This window comes from Plecotus auritus (genome assembly GCF_963455305.1).
Source record: "Plecotus auritus genome assembly, chromosome: 14".
In the NCBI taxonomy this organism is placed as follows: Eukaryota; Metazoa; Chordata; class Mammalia; order Chiroptera; family Vespertilionidae; genus Plecotus; species Plecotus auritus.
In genome coordinates, this window is record NC_137780.1 from 6296957 (window position 1) to 6315481 (window position 18525).

Sequence of the window (18525 nt, forward strand, 5' to 3'; positions counted from 1 at the left end):
TGAGACGGGCCCCGCTGGTACCTTACCTGGCAGACGCACAGCCTAAGCCGCAGGCAGGTTAGGAGCCCAGGACGCACGCCAGGACGGGCAGAGCTGACGTTGCGTCTGAAGCCAGAGTCCGTAGGGGTCACTACGCTCCGGGCGCTCGGGGGCCTGCTGGGGAGACACGATTAAGACAAAGGTGACACTAGGGAGGCATGGGTCACTGCACCTTGGAGGTCTGGGCTGCGCGGAGTGAAGCTGGAGAAGGTTTTTGGAGGGAGGAAAGGACCTCAGCCCGGCCGGTGTGGCTTGGTGGCTGAGCATTGACCTATGAACCAGGAGGTCACGGTTCAGTTCCCCGTCACGGCACATGCCCAGGTTGTCGGCTTGATCCCCAGAAGGGGGTGTGCAGGAGGCAGCTGATTCGTGATTCTCATCATTGATGTTGTTATCTCTCCTCTCCCTTCTTCTCTGAAATCAATAAAAAAAATATTTTTTTTTAAAAAGAAAAAGGACCTTGAGTTGGGGGAGCTGTGAGTCTTCCATTTTCAAAGTCCTTCTCACCTGGTTTGCCCTCACCACCAGGAGCCATCCGAGGGGCTTGGGCCGAGCAGGCCTGGCAGCGCCTCACCACCTCCTCCTCCTCCTCCTCCTCCTCCTCCTCCTCCTCCTCCTCCCCCTCCTCCCCCTCCCCCTCCCAGAACCAGGCCTTCGAGTTCGAGTTCGGAGCCATGTACGCGTGGATGCTGTGCGTCTTCACCGTCATCATGGCCTACAGCATCACCTGCCCCATCATCGCGCCGTTCGGTGAGTGGCCCTGAGGCCAGTCTAGGGTGGGTGGGTGGCTGACTCCACCAGGCACCCCAAGACAGCCGTCACGGGGCATTTTGGAACCCCACAAACAGAGGACCTCTTGAAGCCACAAGAGCCACCGCTGTTAAGGAGCCACGGGTGACACCAAATTTAATTCACTTCTCATGAATTCCTTCCCCTGGCCTTCCAAACTGTGGCCTCCCTCAGTACTTCTCCTGGTCTGAGCTTCTCGGCCAGCTCACTCTTATTTTAAAAAAATGTGTTTTTATTGATTTTGGAGAGAGGAAGGGAGAGGGAGAGAGAGATAGAAACATCAATGATGAAGGAATCATGGATCAGCTGCCTCTTGCAAGCCCCCCACTGGGGATCAAGTCTGCAACCTGGGCATGTGCCCTGACCGGGAATCGAACCAGTCACCTCCTGGTTCATAGGTTGATGCTCAACCACTGAGCCATGTGGGCAGGGCTGACCACTCTATTCCTGGTCGATTCTTGAACACACTAAGGCAGTAACGATCGAGGGTCTCCTGCGTGCTGTCCCTCTGGCAGTCACCTTCGCACTCCCCACGGTGATCACACCATCCGAGAAGCCAGGCCTTGCTTCTGTCCCCCTCACAGACGAAGCACTCGATACCTGTCCGTGAGGGGTAGAGTCAGGATTCGAACGTGGAACGGTTCGACTTTAAAGGCCAGGGTCTGGCAACTAAAATAAAACATCAGGAACTGGCCAAGAGGTGGAAGACTCTAGAAGGAAACCCGGCCCCAGGAGACTGTTGGCAGTGAGAGCTGAGGCTGGGGGGTAGGAGGCAGTTGACCTAGGAACCAGGAGGTCACGGTTCGATTCCCGGTCAGGGCACATGCCTGGGTTGTGGGCTTGATCCCCAGTGTGGGGCGTGCAGGAGGCAGCCGATCCAGGATTCTCTCTCATCATGGTTGTTCCTATCTCTCTCTCCCTCTCCCTTGCTCTCTGAGATCAAAAAAATTTATTAAAAAAAAAATGTTGAAGAACCTGACATAAAAGGCATTGTGATGATGCCCCTGGTTAAGACCCTTGAGTATCCATTGGCTGAGGGCTGGAGGTCACTTGGGTGGGAGAAGGAAAGGAGGGTGGGAGCATTGAGGGGTCTGGGGGTGCTCAGCGTGAGAGGGGCCTGTCCTTGTAAAGTAGCCTCTTTCCCCGAAATGATGCTGGAATTTCAATGTTCCGTGGGTCCCGAGTCACAGACACTTCCACTCCTGGAGTCAGGAAGGAGGAGGGGAGGGAGAAGAAGGGAGAGGGAGGGAGAGGGAGGGAGAGGGAGGAGGGATGGGGGAGGAGGAGAGGGGGAGAGACCAGGAACACTGGCAGCCAGGATATGATTTTGCCCCCATCCTGGTTCATGGGGTGAAACAGCTGCCCCAGCCCCAGTTCCATGTACAGCCACCCCTGTGGCCACGCCGGGTCCCCGGCTCACAGCCCCACCTCTGCAGGCCTCATCTACATCCTGCTCAAGCACATGGTGGACCGGCACAACCTCTACTTTGCCTACCTCCCGGCCAAGCTGGAGAAGAGGATCCACTTCGCGGCCGTGAACCAGGCCTTGGCGGCCCCCATCCTGTGCCTCTTCTGGCTCTACTTCTTCTCCTTCCTGCGCCTGGGTGAGGGCCCCTTCTGACCCAGCGTGGTCCCCAGGGAGTGCTGGCTGGGTGTCCAATCAGAATGTGGCACCCAGGGTGAAGGTTGGCTGGGTGTCCAATCAGAATGTAAGGCAGCCCTGGTCTTACATTCTCATACACATACCAGCCAGTCAAATCTCTCGCTGCTTTAATAGCATCAAATCGGTGTCCAATCAAAATGTGGCCCCCAGGGAGGGCTGGTTGGGTGTCCAGTCAGAATGTGGCCTCCAGGGAGGGCTAGCTGTGTGTCCAATCAGAATGTGGCCCCCAGGGAGGGCTGGCTGGGTGTCCAATCAGAATGTGGCACCCAGAGTGAGGGCTGGCTGGGTGTCCAATCAGAATGTGGCACCCAGGGTGAGGGCTGGCTGGGTGTCCAATCAGAATGTGGCACCCAGGGTGAGGGCTGGCTGGGTGTCCAATCAGAATGTGGCACCCAGGGTGAGAGCTGGTTGGGTGTCCAATCAGAATGTGGCACCCAGGGTGAGGGCTGGCTGGGTGTCCAATCAGAATGTGGCACCCAGGGTGAGGGCTGGCTGGGTGTCCAATCAGAATGTGGCACCCAGGGTGAGGGCTGGCTGGGTGTCCAATCAGAATGTGGCACCCAGGGTGAGAGCTGGTTGGGTGTCCAATCAGAATGTGGCACCCAGGGTGAGGGCTGGCTGGGTGTCCAATCAGAATGTGGCCCCCAGGGTGAGGGCTGGTTGGGTGCAGCTTGACACCTAAGCTAGCCCAAGCTGGAGTGTAACAGGTGAAGGCCAGCTGGACTGCCCCAGGCAGCTGAGAGAGAGGATGGTCCCTTCATCTGCCCTGTGGGAGGCTGAGCCAGAGGAGATGGGGAGGCGGGTCCAGACCCCTCACACCTCACCTGGGGACATGCCGGAGGGAGAACCAACACTCTTGGGGAAAAAGGAAGAGGCAGGAGAGATGTGACTGCCCGATCTGCGGGGGGCCTCCACCTACCTAACCCGGACAAGAGGCTGCAAGGAACTGACCCAGCGGGAAGCTGGCAGATGCCATCACTGGGGGTCCCAGCTGCTTCAGGGCGGGGAGGCGGGCGGTGCCTTCTCTTTATTTTCTGCCCCAGAGAGAAGTCACTGCCCAGGTGTGGGCCCTCCTCAGCAGGGTGAGGCAGCCCCTCCCCACCCCTCCCTCCATCTCTAAGGCCGCATCCCTTTGTCCCCAGGTCTGACGGCCCCTGCCACCCTGTTTAACTTCCTGGTCCTGCTGCTCACCATCCTGGTCTGCCTGGGCTACACCTGCTTTGGATGCTTCAAGCACCTCAGCCCTCTGAACTACAAGGTAAAGGGCGCCTCCCCCATCGCCCCCACCCAGCCAGGACCTGGGCGGAGATGTGGGTCCGCCCTGCACCCCTCCTCCACCCACTCACACATCAACAACCTTCTCCAGGTTTTACTTATCCCGCCCCCCCCCCCCCCCGAAAGGCGTGGGTCGCTGGGTGCAATGTGCCACTTCCCTCCCCACCCCCTCCCCTGCTCCCTGCCCCCCTCCCCATGCCCCCTGGGGCTGTCGCTGGGAGCCTGGTGCCAGCTGGCACTATTATTCTGGGTGTTCATAGTCCGCTTGTTTGGAGGGTGTTGTTCAGGAAGATCATGGTTGCTTATGGTTGGAAGTTTCTGCTGTTTCCTGCAGACAGAGGAGTCGGCAGCCGACAAAGGAAGCGAGGCCCTGGCCCACGTGCCCCCTCCGTACACAGTAAGTCATGGCTCTCCCCCGGACCCCGCCCCGGCCAGGGCCCCAGCCCCATGGGCCCGGGAGGCACGCGTCCATCACTGCATTAAGAAAGGAAGCCCCTCGATCACGGGTCGTCGGGCAGGTGGCTGAATTCATGTCACTGGAGAAGGCGTCCCAGGTGCCTCTGGGGCTTTAACTCGGGTACGTGCAGCCGCATCCCCCATGAGACGGGAGTCCGTTTTGCCAGGACGTACGCCCATCCCCTCGGGTGTCGGCTTCCGGCCCACTTTCCTTCTCTGCATATTTAATGCCTGGAGAGCCGGCCCTGGGGTTTGGTGAAGCTGATCACCAGCGTTCCAGCAGCACCTGCCCGGGGGGGTCCCCCACGCTGCCCAGACCGGCTCCCCGTGGAGTTCCGCACGTGAACATGGCGCCTGCTGCATGCGGGCACCGGCTAGACGGTCTCCTTTTCTTTTCTTTTCTTTTCTTTTTTTTTTTTTAATATATATTTTATTGTTTTTTTTTATAGAGAGGGAGAGGGATAGAGAGTTAGAAACATCGATGAGAGAGAAACATCGATCAGCTGCCTCCTGCACACCTCCTACTGGGGATGTGCTCCAACCAAGGTACATGCCCTTGACCGGAATCGAACCCGGGACCCTTCAGTCTGCAGGCTGATGCTCTATCCACCGAGCCAAACCGGCCAGGGCTTGGTGTTGTTTCTTTATTGTCCCTCATGAGCACTGCGTCCCCTCCTGCTGGGAGGAGAGGGGACGGTGGAGGAGGAACGGGGTGCAGCGTCTCATGCCCGCCCCCGCCGAGCACTAACGCCCTCCTTTGTCGGCAGCCCTACGTGCCCCGGATTCTGACCAGCATGGCCTCCGAGAGGACAGCTCTGTCCCCACAGCTGCAGCAGACCTACGGGGCCGTCCGCAACATCAGCGGGACCGTCCCAGGGCAGTGCCCGGCCCAGGGCCCTGCGGACAGCGTGGCGGCGGCCCACCAGGAGGCCTGAGGGCCGGAGAGCTGCGGGGCTGGGCAGGGCCAGGCGCGGAGCCCCGAGGTGAGGAGACGCAGGTGGAGACGTAGCTGGACATGGACCCCAACCAAATCCAGGACGTCCGTCCACGTTTTGAAGCCCCGCCCCCCGCTGCTCCGAATACATGAAACCAGCTGGGCAGGGGCTCCAGCCCTTGGCTGAGGGGTTTGGGGCAGGACCAGGTGCAACCCTGACCCTTGCTGGTGGGTCTGGGGTCCTGCTCATTGCCCATCCCCTTCTGCAGCGTCCCGCTCTGTTGCTGGATGATGTCCCCGTGCCTTGTAGCAAGATCATGTGTTGGAACGGTGTCCCAGCACATTATCTTGAAGGGAGCAATGGAAGACCTCGCTCTGAGCACGCACCACCGCCCCTGTCTGGGCACACGTACCCCCCACAGATAACCAAAGAGCCTGAGCTGAGGTCCCGAAGGTGGCCCAGGGTCCTTCCGGACGCCCCTCTCTGTAGTCAGACGGGGGCAGTGCCCCCGGAGTGAGCGCGGGGAGCTGCCCACACCTCTGCGCCCCGCCCTGGCTCTGTTTCTGTATCATGTTGCCAGTGATGCTGTGGCTGGGCCAGGGTCACCGCAGCAGCCAGGGACTGTGTGAACCCTAAGGAAGTGCCCATTCAGCCAGATGGCGAGGTCAGCCCTTCTGCCGCTCAGGGCCAGTGCTCCCACCTCCTGTCTGCTCCCTCCTAGCGGGCGGCGGGGAGGCGTGCTCAGGGCCTCCTGGGACCAGGGAGGACTGTGGCAGGGGAGGGGAAGTCGGCCGGGTTCAGGGCTTGGCCAAGGCAGGAAGGATGGGTAGTCCTCCCCACCCCCCCCACCCCCATCCCAGGGCTGAGAGTGAATTTGGGGCACTTGCTGGAGACACTGCCTTCCTACTGCCTCCAGGGGGCGCCAGAGTCAGGTGGGCGCAGGTGGTGGGCAGAGCCAGGGAGGCCGCCTCCATCCCCAGAGGTGGGCCCGGCCAGGTTGGCAGGTGGGATCTGGGGCACCTGTGTGGACTCTGCCCTCCCCCCGCCCCCCCGCCCGTCACTCAGCCCCTCGGCCTCTGCTCTGAGCTGCCCAGGCACGAGAAGGGGATGGAGCGGAGTCCTGGTGCCCCCGCAGGGTGTCCTGCCCTCCCTCCCGGCCAGAGGGTGGCATCCCCTCCTGGGCCCAGGCTGCAGCCCTGCCAGCTCTGCTGGAAGGGGAGCCCCGAGTGCGGTCGGGCGCGTGCAGGTCCCTTGGTCCCAGCCACTCTTAGAAGTAAAATGATTTATTCTCGAAGCGGTGCTGCTGAACGTGTGTGGGGGCCGTGCGAGGAGGCGGTGCGCGTGGGGTCCGGGTGGGCAGCGGGCCGAAGCAAACCCATTCCTCGGAGAAGTGGGGTCGAGGCCGCCTCCCGGAGGGGAGCCGGCGCTGGGCGCTGGGGGTGGGGGGCCTTGCAGGGAAAGGGCAGGTGTCCCCGAGGGAGCACCCCCAGGCAGGCGCTGCCCTGAGGGTCACTGCCGCTCCACCAGCCCCACGAACTTGCAGATGTCCCGGGCCAGCAGCTCCGGCTCCTCGAAGGCGGCAAAGTGGCCGCCCCGGGCCATGTAGGAGTAGGAGGCGAGCTTCGGGTACTTGAACTTCACCCACTTCTCTGGGACGTGCAGTAACTCACTCGGGAAGGCAGCGAAGCCCGTGGGCACGTGGGCCTTCATCCTGGTCGGGACAGGGATCCCACTGAGGGGCAGGCTCGGCGGCAGCCTGTCCCCGCAGCAGGGGGCTCACGGCGGCGCGGGGTGTCGTAAGCCACCCGCCTCGATTCCAATCCACTAAGAACCCTCTTTTCTGGAAGGGCTGCCCAGACTGGGGAGTGGGGTGGGACAGCCTCTCCCCACCTTGTCCCCCCCACTTTGCTGCCCCCAGGGTCCTCCGATGAGATTAGGAAAGGGTGACGCGGCCGTCCCAACACCCTGGCCCCCGGAGCCCCGGCTCCCTCTGGGCGCCCGGACACCCCGCCCAGGGCCCCGCAGGCCAGGCCCTCCCCCTGCCCCCTGCCTGGGAGGCCCCCCAGAGGCGGGCTCACTGCTGGTGCCGGTCGCTCAGGAAGCTGTGCCCCATGTTCTCCTTGTAGAAGCGCTGGGAGGAGGTGATGGTGCCCGTCGTCCAGTAGATCATGATGATGGTCAGCAGGCTGTCCAGGGAGAACTTCCTGGGAAGGCGAGGCACCCTCAGCTCCACAGACAGGAGCTGCCCCTCTCGGCTGGAGCAATGCCAGGCCCCGTGCCCGCCCGGCTTCCTTCCTCAGGCCTCCCTGCAAGGTGGGGGCGGGGTCCCCACGCCACCGGCAGGCCAGCGTCACCGGCTACCACGATGGCAGGGGATGAATGCGGAGTGCCCACCACGTGTGGGTCTGGCTAGCTGGTTCTCACCCTCTTCCTAGGGGGTGTCAGCCCGTCCCTCCCCGCCTCGCCCCCTGAGTTTCCACCCAGGAGGTGGCTGAGCTGGTCACCACCAGGGGTCCAGGGGCCTGCGGCCCACTCCTGTGTCCCCTTACAGGCTGCCCCGCACCATCCTCAGATGGCAGTGCCCCTGCCAGGCCCTCGGCAGACCCCACCTCCAGGTATCCCTCAGAGCCAGGACCCGCTCAGTCTGGCCCCAGGAGCAGGAGGGCAGAACCAGCAGTTCTGGGCATTTTGTTGTTAAATATATTTTTATTAAATTTTAGAGAGGAAGGGAGGGAGGGAGAGAGAGACATCAATGATGAGAGAGAATCATTGATGGGCTGCCTCCTGCACGCCCCCGACTGGGGATGGAACCCTCAACCTGGGCGTGTGCCCTGACTGCAAATCGAACCCTGATCTCCTGGTTCATAGGTCGACGCTCAAGCACTGAGCCACGCCAGCCGGGTTCCTAGGGCATTTTTATTCACCAGCCCCCAGCTTGCTCACGTGCCTCCTGCCAAACTTGGGTCACCCCAGGAGGGAGCCCTGGGCCCTGCACAGATCCCCCACTCCGCGTGAGACACCCCTTTTGTTCTCCAGCCTGGGACTGCAGACCAGGCCGGCCCCCAGGCCGCAGGGCCCCCCCCTCCAGGAGGAGACAGAACTTGGCTCTCTCTGTTGGAGCATGTGGCCTGTGGACCCCAGAAAGCCCCTCCCTCCCCTGGTGCTGGGCTCCCTCACCCCACCCTGCGTCCAGGGCCCCCCTGAGCTCTCCATGGCCTCCCCTGTCCACTGGTGCCCACTGGCTGTGCCTTCTGGGCCCCCACTTTTCCCCACTACTCTCCCCACCCCATCACCCACCCCACCAGCTTCATCCTTCACCCCTGGAATAACCACCCACTGTACCCCGTACCCTCCAGCCTCCATGACCCTCACCCCTTCCGTGTCCTCCCCTGTGGCCTCCTGCCACCTGGACCCCCTGAGTCCGCACATGAACCCGTGCTCTCGAATTCCAGCTGCCACCTCAGAGGGTCCCAACCCTCACCCAGTGCCACCCACAGCCTCTGCCCTCCTGCCTGTGAGGAAACCCAGGTCCCTGGAGCTGCTGCTCCCCCAGGCCTTCTCTGCTGGACCCTGACTCGGGGCTCGGTGCCCCATGCAGTGAGGATGGAGAGGAGGGTGATGGTGAGGAAGGGGTGCTGGGACCGGGGGCGGGGGGGAGGGGGTCGCGTTCTCTCACCTCTCCAGGCCTCCGTCCTCCAGGTCCCGGAAGTTGGAGTTGGTCCAGGTGGAGAACTTCTCTAGAATGTACGCAGCCAGTCCCACGGGGGAGTCGTTGAGGGCGCAGCCTGCAGGGGAAGGTGCGCGAGGGACTCAGGCCGGGCCCAGGGAGCCCGTGGTGGGGCCCAGCTGTGCCCTGGCGCTCGGGGTGCGCCTGCATCTCATTCCTTCACCCTCGCCTCAGGGTCCGCATGTCTGATCGAAGGGGCAGCACCTCCCTGCGGCCTTGTGGGGACCCTTACCCCAGCCAGAAGGGTCTAGGACTCTGGGTTTTGTGAGCTCCAATATATGAATGCTGTTTTTTAAAAGGGGGTGTGTTGTTTTTTTTAAATATGCTATGATGAGTACAAATATGAGCAGCCATCTAAACGTCCAAAACGGGGGGTCAGTTACAAGGAAATATTGATCCGCCCACAAGCTGAAATGCTGGGCAGGCATGACCCGTGGCTGGGACTCCCGCACGGGTGAGTCCCCCAAACGAAACATTTAGCAAAGAAGCCAGACTTAGAAGAGGCACCAACTCTAGAATTCCACTTCATATAAAAAGTACCAAGACAGGCAGAACGGTCTGTCTGTCCCAGGTCAGGAGGTGTTGCCCTGAGCCTGGGGGGCGGGGTGGGGGAAGGTGGGGAGACCGCCTGGAAGAGGGGGTGGGGCATCTGGCTGGCTGGTGGGTCGCCTTCTGTCATGTTACATGGATGGGTGAGTTCCACTTGTGAAAATTCATCAACTGCAATGTCAGCGAGTTCGCCTGAGGGCTGGGAATGGGAGCTGGGGCGGCGGGGGTGCGGGGAGTGGGGGTGGGGTTGGAGGATGGTGAGAGGTGACTACGGTCGTTTCTGTTTTGCGCTTTTCGCGATGTTTTGCAAACGAGTGTGGGTCACGTTTCTATCGTCACGGGGAGAACGGGTTATGAAGGAGGCCGTTATCTCCACGAGCGGCTTAGCGGAAACGATCAAGGACTTTGAAATGGGTGCTTTCTGAGTGGGATTCGGGGAGTCACCTAGCCGACGCTCCCAGGGTTATGGGACTCTCCGGGGTCCCCTCTTCCCTGGTCTTAGCGCTGGTTTAGAGCGCTGTAAACTGTAGAAGACGGGTGGTCACGCAAGCCATTCTCGTTCACAGGGAAGCAAATGGGGGTTTAAATGAGGATTACTGTGGGTTCCGATGCTCTGCGCCCACTAGCCCCTTAACGCCAGGTTCCTAACTGCCTGTGCGTTGTGCCGTTTTACATTCTCCCGGTTCCTTTATAAACTGGCGAGTTAAGGAAAACATGTATAACCTGTGTTCATTGTACATGTGTAGGACCTTATCTTCTGAATTTCTTCGTCTTTTTTCTAATGATCCTTTAACAGGATCCTGGTGGCAGAAACAGTTGCTGGGTCCTCCCCTGGTGTCATGGGGACCCCCCCTTCTGTGCCCTGGGGCACGCCCTCCTCTGCCCCCCGTCCCCCGGCTTCCTCTCCCCCACCCTCTCACCCCCCACCGCTCTCCCTCCCTCAGGGGTGGAGGGCTCAGGAGTCAAAGCCACCAGGAATATGACATCGGCTAAACGGGAATGTTAGGGAGATGGATGGCGACCCATCAACTCACTTCTATGGGAAACTGCCGTTTAAGGGTCAGAAGAGCTCAGAGTTCCTCAAAGAGGCTGTCACCTGGGAGCTGGGCCCCTGGGGGCGCTGGGGGTCCCCTGGTTGGGAGCCCTCCCGGATGGAACGGATGTAAACCGCCTCCCCTTGCCCCGTGCGTCCAAGGCCCCCCTTGGCGCCCCTCGGGCACGCACCCACGGTGTCCGGCTTGGTGCACTGGATGTGCATGTAGCCGCTCTCCCTGACGAGGCTGTAGAACACCTTCTCCTTCAAGGGGTACATGAGCTCCATGTCCCGCTCGGTGTAGCCGAAGAGCTTCCGGAAACGCGGCCCCAGGAACAGGGTCAGGGTGTGGAAGTTCCTCACCACGAAGGCCATGTTCAAGTGCAGGCCCTTCACGTGGCTGGGGGCGGAGAGGGGCCAGTGAGTCTCGGCGGGTGTGTGTGGGGGGGGAGCGGGGAGGGGAGAGGCAGAGGAGGGAGAGGACGCCAGGGCCAGCCCCCTTCGGCACCCGCCCCCTGGGGTGGCCATCGGAGGCGGAGGGGCAGGTTGGCGAGAAAATAGAGTTTCTAGAAAGTTCTGCTTAGGTATTTGGTCCATCAGAAGGTCTAGTCCCTGACCTGGCCCTCGTCCAAGTGGGCCTCTCTGCCTGGGCATCTGGCCCAGCGTCACCAACCCTGGTCGGACGGTGTCCCCAGTACCTGGGTGCAGCTGGACGCCAGGGAACCCCCCTCCCCTGGGCTCAGCATCCCAGCACCCTCCAAGGCTCCACTTGTCCCGGGGGTGGGCGGGGGGCAGTATGAGCCACCCTGCCGGCTGCACAGACGGCCGGCTGGTAGGTGCTGTGCCCACACACGCATGCACACACACACCCGAAGGACCCTCACCTGGGCACCAGCTGGGCGATGTTGGTGCAGATCAGGGACCCCCAGTCCCCACCTTGAGCATAGAACTCCTGGAAGCCCAGCCGCAGCATCAGCTTATAGAAGATCCTGGCGGTGGCCACGGAATTCAAGCCTGGTTGTGGGGGGTGGGGGGGTGGGGGGGTATGACAGCGTCATGGAACCGTCACCCCCATGTCCTGTGAAATTCCTCACTCCTGGCCCCAGGCTAGCCAAGAGCAGCTCAGGAGGAGGGCAGGAATCCTGGGGCCCAAACCGCACTGGGGATCAAGCCCGCAACCTGGGCACGTGCCCTGACCGGAATCGAACCGTGACCTCCTGGTTCCTAGGTCAACGCTCAACCCCTGAGCCACGCCGGCCGGCCGGGCCCACCATACTTCTGAGACCCTGAGAAGAGGCCTGGGCCCTCCCCTAATGGCAGTGCCCTCCACCCTCCGTGCCCCGCCCCCCTCTCCCGCTCAGGAGGAAGCTTCCCGGCTGGCTCCCTGCCCCCTCCTCCCAGGAGAGCTGGTGGGAAAGCCTGGCCCCCCGGGAGGAGGGCGGCCCACGGGCCCCAGCAGCCCCTACCCTTCTTGGAGGACGCCTCTGAGAAGCCGTAGCCGGGAATGGAAGGGCAGATGACTTCGAACACGTGCTCGTCGCTCAGGCCGTGGCTCTTGGGGTCAGTCAGGAACGGGATGATGTTGTAAAACTCGTAGAAGCAGCCGGGCCAGCCGTGTACCATCAGCAAGGGCTTGGCGGTGCGGCCGGGGGGCAGCTGTGGGGGCTTCACGTGGATGAAGTGGATGTCCAGCCCTGGGGGTGGGGCAGACCACAGTCACGGGGGGAGGGCCCTGCAGCTGGGGAGCTCAGCCAGCGGGTTCTGCCACCTCAGCTCCCCACCCCGGGGTACAGATCACAGTGGGAACAGCAGGCACCACCAGCACTGGCCGAGCGCTTACACTCCACGGCCTTCCTGTGAGAAGGGGATCTCCGTGAGGCCCCAGTGCCCGGTCGGGGTCGGGGCCAGGGCTGGGTGCTCACGCACTGTTATTTCCCAGAACAGGTCCTGGCTCATGGCAAGGCTCACTGAACACTTGTTTAATAGCTTAAGTATCAGGGGGGAATGCCCCATGTATCTTAGCCCAGGGGTGGGCAAACTTTTTGACTCGAGGGCCACAATGGGTCCTTAAACTGGACCGGAGGGCCGGAACAAAAGCATGGATGGAGTGTTTGTGTGAACTAATATAAATTCAAAGTAAAGGAGCGGAGGGGAGAGCAAGAGAACCGGATAGAACAGCCGGATCCGGCCCGCGGGCCGTAGTTTGCCCAAGGCTGGTCTAAGATGATTATCTGACTCGGTGTTGTACAGCGGAGTCACCCTGCATAACTGACACCTTATATCTCTTAAATTAGCAACTCCCCATTCCCCCACCTCCCAGCCCCTGGCAACCACTGTTCTCCTCCGGGCTCCTGTGAGCCTGACCTTTTAACCCCTCCTGTGAATGGACGCAGGCAATGTTTGGCCTTCCCGTGACTGGCTTCTTTGCTTCCCATCATGCCCTCGAGGTTCATTCGTGTTGTGGCATATGGCAGGGGTCCCTCCCTTTGTAAGGCTGATATTGGCATGTTGCTCGTACAACAGAACCGCTCAGATTTCCTAAGTTCCCAGACCCCGCCCCGGCACATCCCATTCTCCTTAGGCTCCTCTTGGCTGTGACCGTTCAGACTTTTAAAAAATGCTTAGAGCCCTAGCTGGTTGGCTCAGTGGATAGAGCGTTGGCCTGCGGACTGAAGGGTCCTGGGTTTGATTCCGGTCAAGGGCACCTGCCCGTATTTCGGGCTCAATCCCCAGTAGGGGGCATGCAAGAGGCAGCCAACCAATGATTCTCTCTCATCATTGATGTTTCTCTCTCTCTCTCACTCTCTCTCTCTCTCTCTCTCTCTCGCTCTCTCACTGCCTTCCTTTCTGAAATCAATAAAAATATATTTTAAAAAAATGCTTAGAGAACATCCCTCCCTTTACTCCAAACAGAACCCTACACACATTCTATTTTGGAACCTTATTTTTTTTTTTTTCACTGAGCAATATATCCTGGCACCCTTCTCTGCTGCTCAAGTTACCCCCCTCCTCCGGTTTATTTCAGTTGGGAATCTTGCCTCCTTTGAGGCACATTGCAGGATGGGAGTTATTTTTAATTCAAGTTTGATCGCATTGTCATTTGGGGATAAAATTAGGAAAAAAAGCACAAAACCCATATAGACATACGTGCTGGCATGTACACAGCTCTCCCTGGAAGCGGATGTCCCTGGGCTGGGGGCTGGGGGCTGGGGGCCATTCATTTTCACTGCGTATCCTTCTGTACTTTTTGAATTTTAACTATTTGAATTTTCAGAATTGCCTCCTGTGAGGAGGGCATGTTCTCCTGGTTTCTCTATCAGCCGGTGGTGCCCGCAGGCGGCTCCAGGCCCAGGCTGCTGGGTGAGGAGCCGAGCTGGGCTCAGCTCTGGGCCTGGTGGGTGGTGAGGGGAGGGTGTGGGGCGAGGTCACGGCCTCGGGCCTGAACTGGGACGGGCTGGGAATCTGGAGAGCCAGCTGCGTCCAGGCCCCAACCCACCTCCCTGTGACTCCGTCCATCGCTCTGAGGCCTCTGTAGAGGCCGGTCGGTGGCGGGAGGCCCAGGCTGGGGGCTAGAGCCAGAGGCTCACCACAGACCAAGGAGGATGAAATGGTGAGGTCAGCAGAGATGAGGACAGAACACTGGGGTGGGGGCTGAGCCTTGAGCAGCCTGGAGCACAGAGGTCAGTGCAGGGCTGGGAGGACCTTGAGGAGATGGGAACATGAGGGAGGACAGCAGCGTACAGAGGGGGAGGAGGGAGGCCTTGGACCAGCCCCAGGCTGGGGGGCCAGGGACGACGGGAGGTGGCCAGCTCAGCATCGTGGGGGCTGGGCAGACAGCGTGGGAACCTGGGCTCCAAATGTTGCATTTGTTGGGATTCTGTATGATGTCTGCGTCTTGTGATAACGTTTAAATAACATCTCAATGGCCAATCCCTGGGGCCTGGGTCTCCCCAGCCTTGTCTGAGTCACGTCCGGCGTGTGCGAAGGCCATGCCCGTGACGGCAGCCCCGCACCCGCTGGCGTGCTGGAAACATACCTTCGATCTTGGTCTTGAAGTGCGGGTATCTGTTGAGAACGGCCACCTGCTTCCTCCAGTCGAATCCGTCCCGCCAGTAGGAGAGGACTTTCTTCAGGTAGTTGGCGTTGAAACCGTAGTGGAAGCGGCTGTCCTCCAGCGGCGGGGTTAAACGGACCTTCTCGATCCTTCGGTACAAATCCTGGAGCAGAGGGCAGGACCCCAAGGAGAGAGGGGTGGGTGGGCAGAGCACAGAAGAGGTGTGTTTCCGGAGGACAGAGCACACCCTGCGCTCCCGCAGAGGCAAAGCCAGCGGGTGCGGAGGCCACTGGCCTGGCCTTTCGCTCTGGGGTGTCCGGGTAACCCAGAAGACACCTCTGTGTTTCCCATCGCAGTGGCTGTTCCTAAAGCTCATGTTCTTTACTTATTTTTTTAAAATATATTTTTATTGATTTCAGAGAGAAAGGGAGAGGGAGAGAGAGATAGAAACACCAACGATGAGAGAGAATCATGGATCGGCTGCCTCCTGCACGCCCCACAATGGGGATCGAGCCCACAACCTGGGCATGTGCCCTGACCGGGAATCAAACCTGGGACCCTTCAGTCCATAGGCTGACGCTCTATCCGCTGAGCCAAACTGGCCAGGGCTCATGTTCTTTACTTTTTAAAATATATATTTAAATATATATATATTTTTATTGACTTTAGAGAGGAAAAGAGAGGGAGAGAGAAATATCAATGATGAGAGAGAATCATGGATCGGCTGCCTCCTGCACACCTCCTCCTGGGGGTCAAGCCCGCAACCTGGTCATGTGCCCTTGACCGGAATCGAACCCAGGACCTTTAAGTCCACAGGCCAATGCTCTATTCACTAAGCAAAACCAGTCAGGGCTAAAATATATATGTTTTTATTGATTTTTTTTAGAGCGAGAGGAAGGGAGAGGGATAGAGAGCTATGCCCTGACCAGGAACTGAACCGGTGACCTCTTGGTTCATGGGTTGACACTCAACCACTGAGCCACACCGGCGAGGGCCCATGTTCCTTGCTTTTGACTTCAGGTTTATTTCTCATCTTTCAGTTTTTAAATGTATGAACAATATGCACCTTTAGTTGATCTAGACTTCCACGTGCAGGAGCTGGCAAACCTTTTCGGTACAGGGCCAGGTAGCCAGTATTTTAAACTTTTACCTGCCACTCCTCCATTCTGTCCTCAAAGCACCATGTACGATGGTACGTGGAGGGGTGGGTGTGGCTGTGTCCCAGCAAAACTGTTTATGGACCTGAACCTGAATGTCATATAATTTTCACGTCCTGAAACCTTCTGTTGATTTTTTTCAACCATTTAAAGATATAAACACTGCCTGGCCGGTGTGGCTCAGTGGTTGAATGTCGACCCATGAACCAGGAGGTCACGGTTCGAGTCCCGGTCAGGGCACATGCCCGGGTTGTGGACTCGATCCCCAGTGTGGAGCGTGCAGGAGGCAGCTGATCCATGATTCTCTCCCATCATGGATGGTTCTTTCTCTCTCTCCATCTCCCTTCCTCTCTGAAATCAATAAAATATATTTAAAAAAAATAAAATGAGAAACAGCATCTTTAAAAAAAGATGAAAACTATTCTTAGCATGGGGGCTGTATAAAATCAGGTGTCAGGAGGGTTTGTCCCAGGAGCTGTGGTTCACCCACTCCGATATACAGCACCGAATAATTAATAAACTGAGTAGGGATAAAAGAGAGCTCAAGCCCTCACCGGTTTGGCTCAGTGGATAGAGCGTCGGCCTGCGGACTCAAGGGTCCCAGGTTCGATTCCGGTCAAGGGCATGTACCTTGGTTGCGGGCATGTCCCCAGTGGGAGGTGTGCAGGAGGCAGCTAATCGATGTTTCTCTCTCATCGATGTTTCTAACTCTCTATCCCTCTCCCTTCCTCTCTGTAAAAAATCAATAAAATATATTAAAATAAAAAAAAAGAGAGAGAGAGCTCAAGTCTGATGGGCGTACGTCGGACCAAGACACCAGCCCCGGCTGGGGGAAGTTAGTTGAGCTGATGGAGTCTTCCCGGAGTGTCCCCCTCCAAGCATCGGAGTCACCCCCAAACAGATTCTGGAAAGTTAGGCTCCGAGTCTGAGAACCCACTACCGGACCTATCCTCAGGGCTCGGCTTCCGTCCTAAACAGCGAGGCCTATCAGGTGCTGCGAGGAGCTGCAGCTGCTTTCTCCCGGGGCGGCCCAGTTTCCGCTTCTCCACAAGCCCTCCTTTCTCACACCTCGTGGCGTTTTTCTCGGCACGTCTGACGGCATTTATCCCTTTTAACCTAATTTTAGTTAACTTTTCTCCCTGCGCATTTCTTTCCTCAACGACTGGACTCTGAGCTAGGTGAGGGAAGAATCTCTCTGTCTTCCAAGCACCCAGCATAGCGCCTGCACACAGTAGGTGCTCCCAGACCCACAGAAGGAAAGCAAAAATGGGTGGGACATCCCAGGCCCCACCCACCCTCGTGGGGCTGCTGGGGCCAGCCTCTCGGATCAGCCCACCCGGCTGGCCACGTCCTTGCTGCCTCGGGCCCTGTGCGGAGGCGCACGAGGCTTCCCAGCTGTGGGCAGATCCCGGGCCGAATGCTGCACGCGATCGCCGTCACCTGGGATGAACTGCTTTCCCTCTCTGAGCTTCGGTTTCTGCAGCTGTGCGCTGAGAACAAAGACCTCACCCCGCGGGAGGGCTGCAGGGACTGAACGGACCGTGAGTGGCCGGCACACAGTAGGTGCTTAACCAGCGCTGGCCCCGCAGCAGGTTCTCTGTGCTTCAGCATTTGATGTCACCGAGGCCTGCTCTCTGCCCAGGGCCTGACGACAACCCGACAACCCGCTCGCTTTCTCCTATAAGCTCCTCCCAGGTTCCAGATGGGCCACAAAGGAGGTGAGACAGGAAACTGGGCCCAGCGGGCACCCCCTCTCCCACCCGGGCACTGGTGAGGAGCGGCCCTTTCCCCCGCCCCCCGGCCCCCTCCCCAGTCTCAGGGAAACGGGAGGGTTTGGGGGGCCTTCCTGCCTCCCTCTGCTCAGCCCTGCCCGGAAAGAGGGGCCTTACGTTGATCTCCTCGTCCGACGTTTCCACCTTGAAAGGGCGGATGCTCTCATCCTCCGGGGCAGTGGGCCTGGCCCCGGGCCCCCACCATCCATCTCCAAGAGGCAGTGTGTCCTCCTTGTCCCGGGAGGTGAACCAGTAGATGACGAGGCCCAGCACCAAGGCGAGGAGAACTTCTAGCCACATGACGCCTGTGGGGGGGGAGGGGAAGGCCGTCAGCCCCCGAGACCACCGGCCCGGCCCTGAGCCCTGGTGGGCCTCCTGACCTCTCCCACCCAAGCCCATGCTGGGGGTGGGGGTGGGGGACACGTGGGGACCTGCTAGGAGACCCAGCCTAGGTGCCCTCTAGTCCCCACAGGACCCTGGGGGAGGGGGGACCTGCTAGGAGACCCAGCCTAGGTGCCCTCTATTCCCCACAGGACCCTGGGGGGGGGGGTGCGGACCTGCTAGGAGACCCAGCCTAGGTGCCCTCTATTCCCCACAGGACCCTGGGGGGGGGGGGGCGCGGGGACCTGCTAGGAGACCCAGCCTAGGTGCCCTCTATTCCCCACAGGACCCTGGGGGGGGGGGGGGGCGCGGGGACCTGCTAGGAGACCCAGCCTAGGTGCCCTCTATTCCCCACAGGACCCTCGGGGGGGGACCTGCTAGGAGACCCAGCCTAGGTGCCCTCTATTCCCCACAGGACCCTGGGGGGGGGGGGCGCGGGGACCTGCTAGGAGACCCAGCCTAGGTGCCCTCTAGTCCCCACAGGACCCTGGGGGGGGGGGTGCGGACCTGCTAGGAGACCCAGCCTAGGTGCCCTCTATTCCCCACAGGACCCTCGGGGGGGGACCTGCTAGGAGACCCAGCCTAGGTGCCCTCTATTCCCCACAGGACCCTGGGGGGGGGGCGCGGGGAACTGCTAGGAGACCCAGCCTAGGTGCCCTCTATTCCCCACAGGACCCTGGGGGGGGGACCTGCTA

General features: G+C 60.0%; 2 protein-coding genes across 5 annotated transcripts in view; one reads left to right on the forward strand and one right to left on the reverse strand.

The window, feature by feature from the left end:
• Window positions 1-18525, forward strand: part of TMEM63A (transmembrane protein 63A) — a 52279-nt gene that overhangs the window by 31942 nt on the left and 1812 nt on the right. Inside the window, exons 20-25 of one of the 3 annotated variants that reach the window (XM_080651188.1) lie at window positions 684-789; window positions 2265-2432; window positions 3634-3749; window positions 4101-4163; window positions 4990-5205; window positions 5426-6449. In XM_080651188.1, coding sequence (XP_080507314.1) covers window positions 684-789; window positions 2265-2432; window positions 3634-3749; window positions 4101-4163; window positions 4990-5157 — 621 coding nt within the window. In that variant the 3' untranslated portion in view covers window positions 5158-5205; window positions 5426-6449. Of the gene's footprint in view, window positions 1-683; window positions 790-2264; window positions 2433-3633; window positions 3750-4100; window positions 4164-4989; window positions 6450-18525 lie in introns of those variants that run through there. The other 2 variants (XM_080651189.1, XM_080651187.1) reach the window with 2 other exon arrangements.
• The window catches only part of EPHX1 (epoxide hydrolase 1), a 34089-nt gene continuing 21983 nt past the window's right edge, over window positions 6420-18525 (reverse strand). For both annotated transcript variants that reach the window (XM_080651191.1, XM_080651190.1), the window contains exons 2-9: window positions 17567-17754; window positions 14503-14683; window positions 11933-12160; window positions 11351-11480; window positions 10658-10866; window positions 8834-8942; window positions 7236-7361; window positions 6420-6868 (exon numbers count right to left, since the gene is read on the reverse strand). In XM_080651191.1, the coding sequence (XP_080507317.1) occupies window positions 6667-6868; window positions 7236-7361; window positions 8834-8942; window positions 10658-10866; window positions 11351-11480; window positions 11933-12160; window positions 14503-14683; window positions 17567-17749 (1368 nt within the window). In that variant the 5' untranslated portion in view covers window positions 17750-17754 and the 3' untranslated portion in view covers window positions 6420-6666. The remainder of the gene's footprint in view (window positions 6869-7235; window positions 7362-8833; window positions 8943-10657; window positions 10867-11350; window positions 11481-11932; window positions 12161-14502; window positions 14684-17566; window positions 17755-18525) is intronic.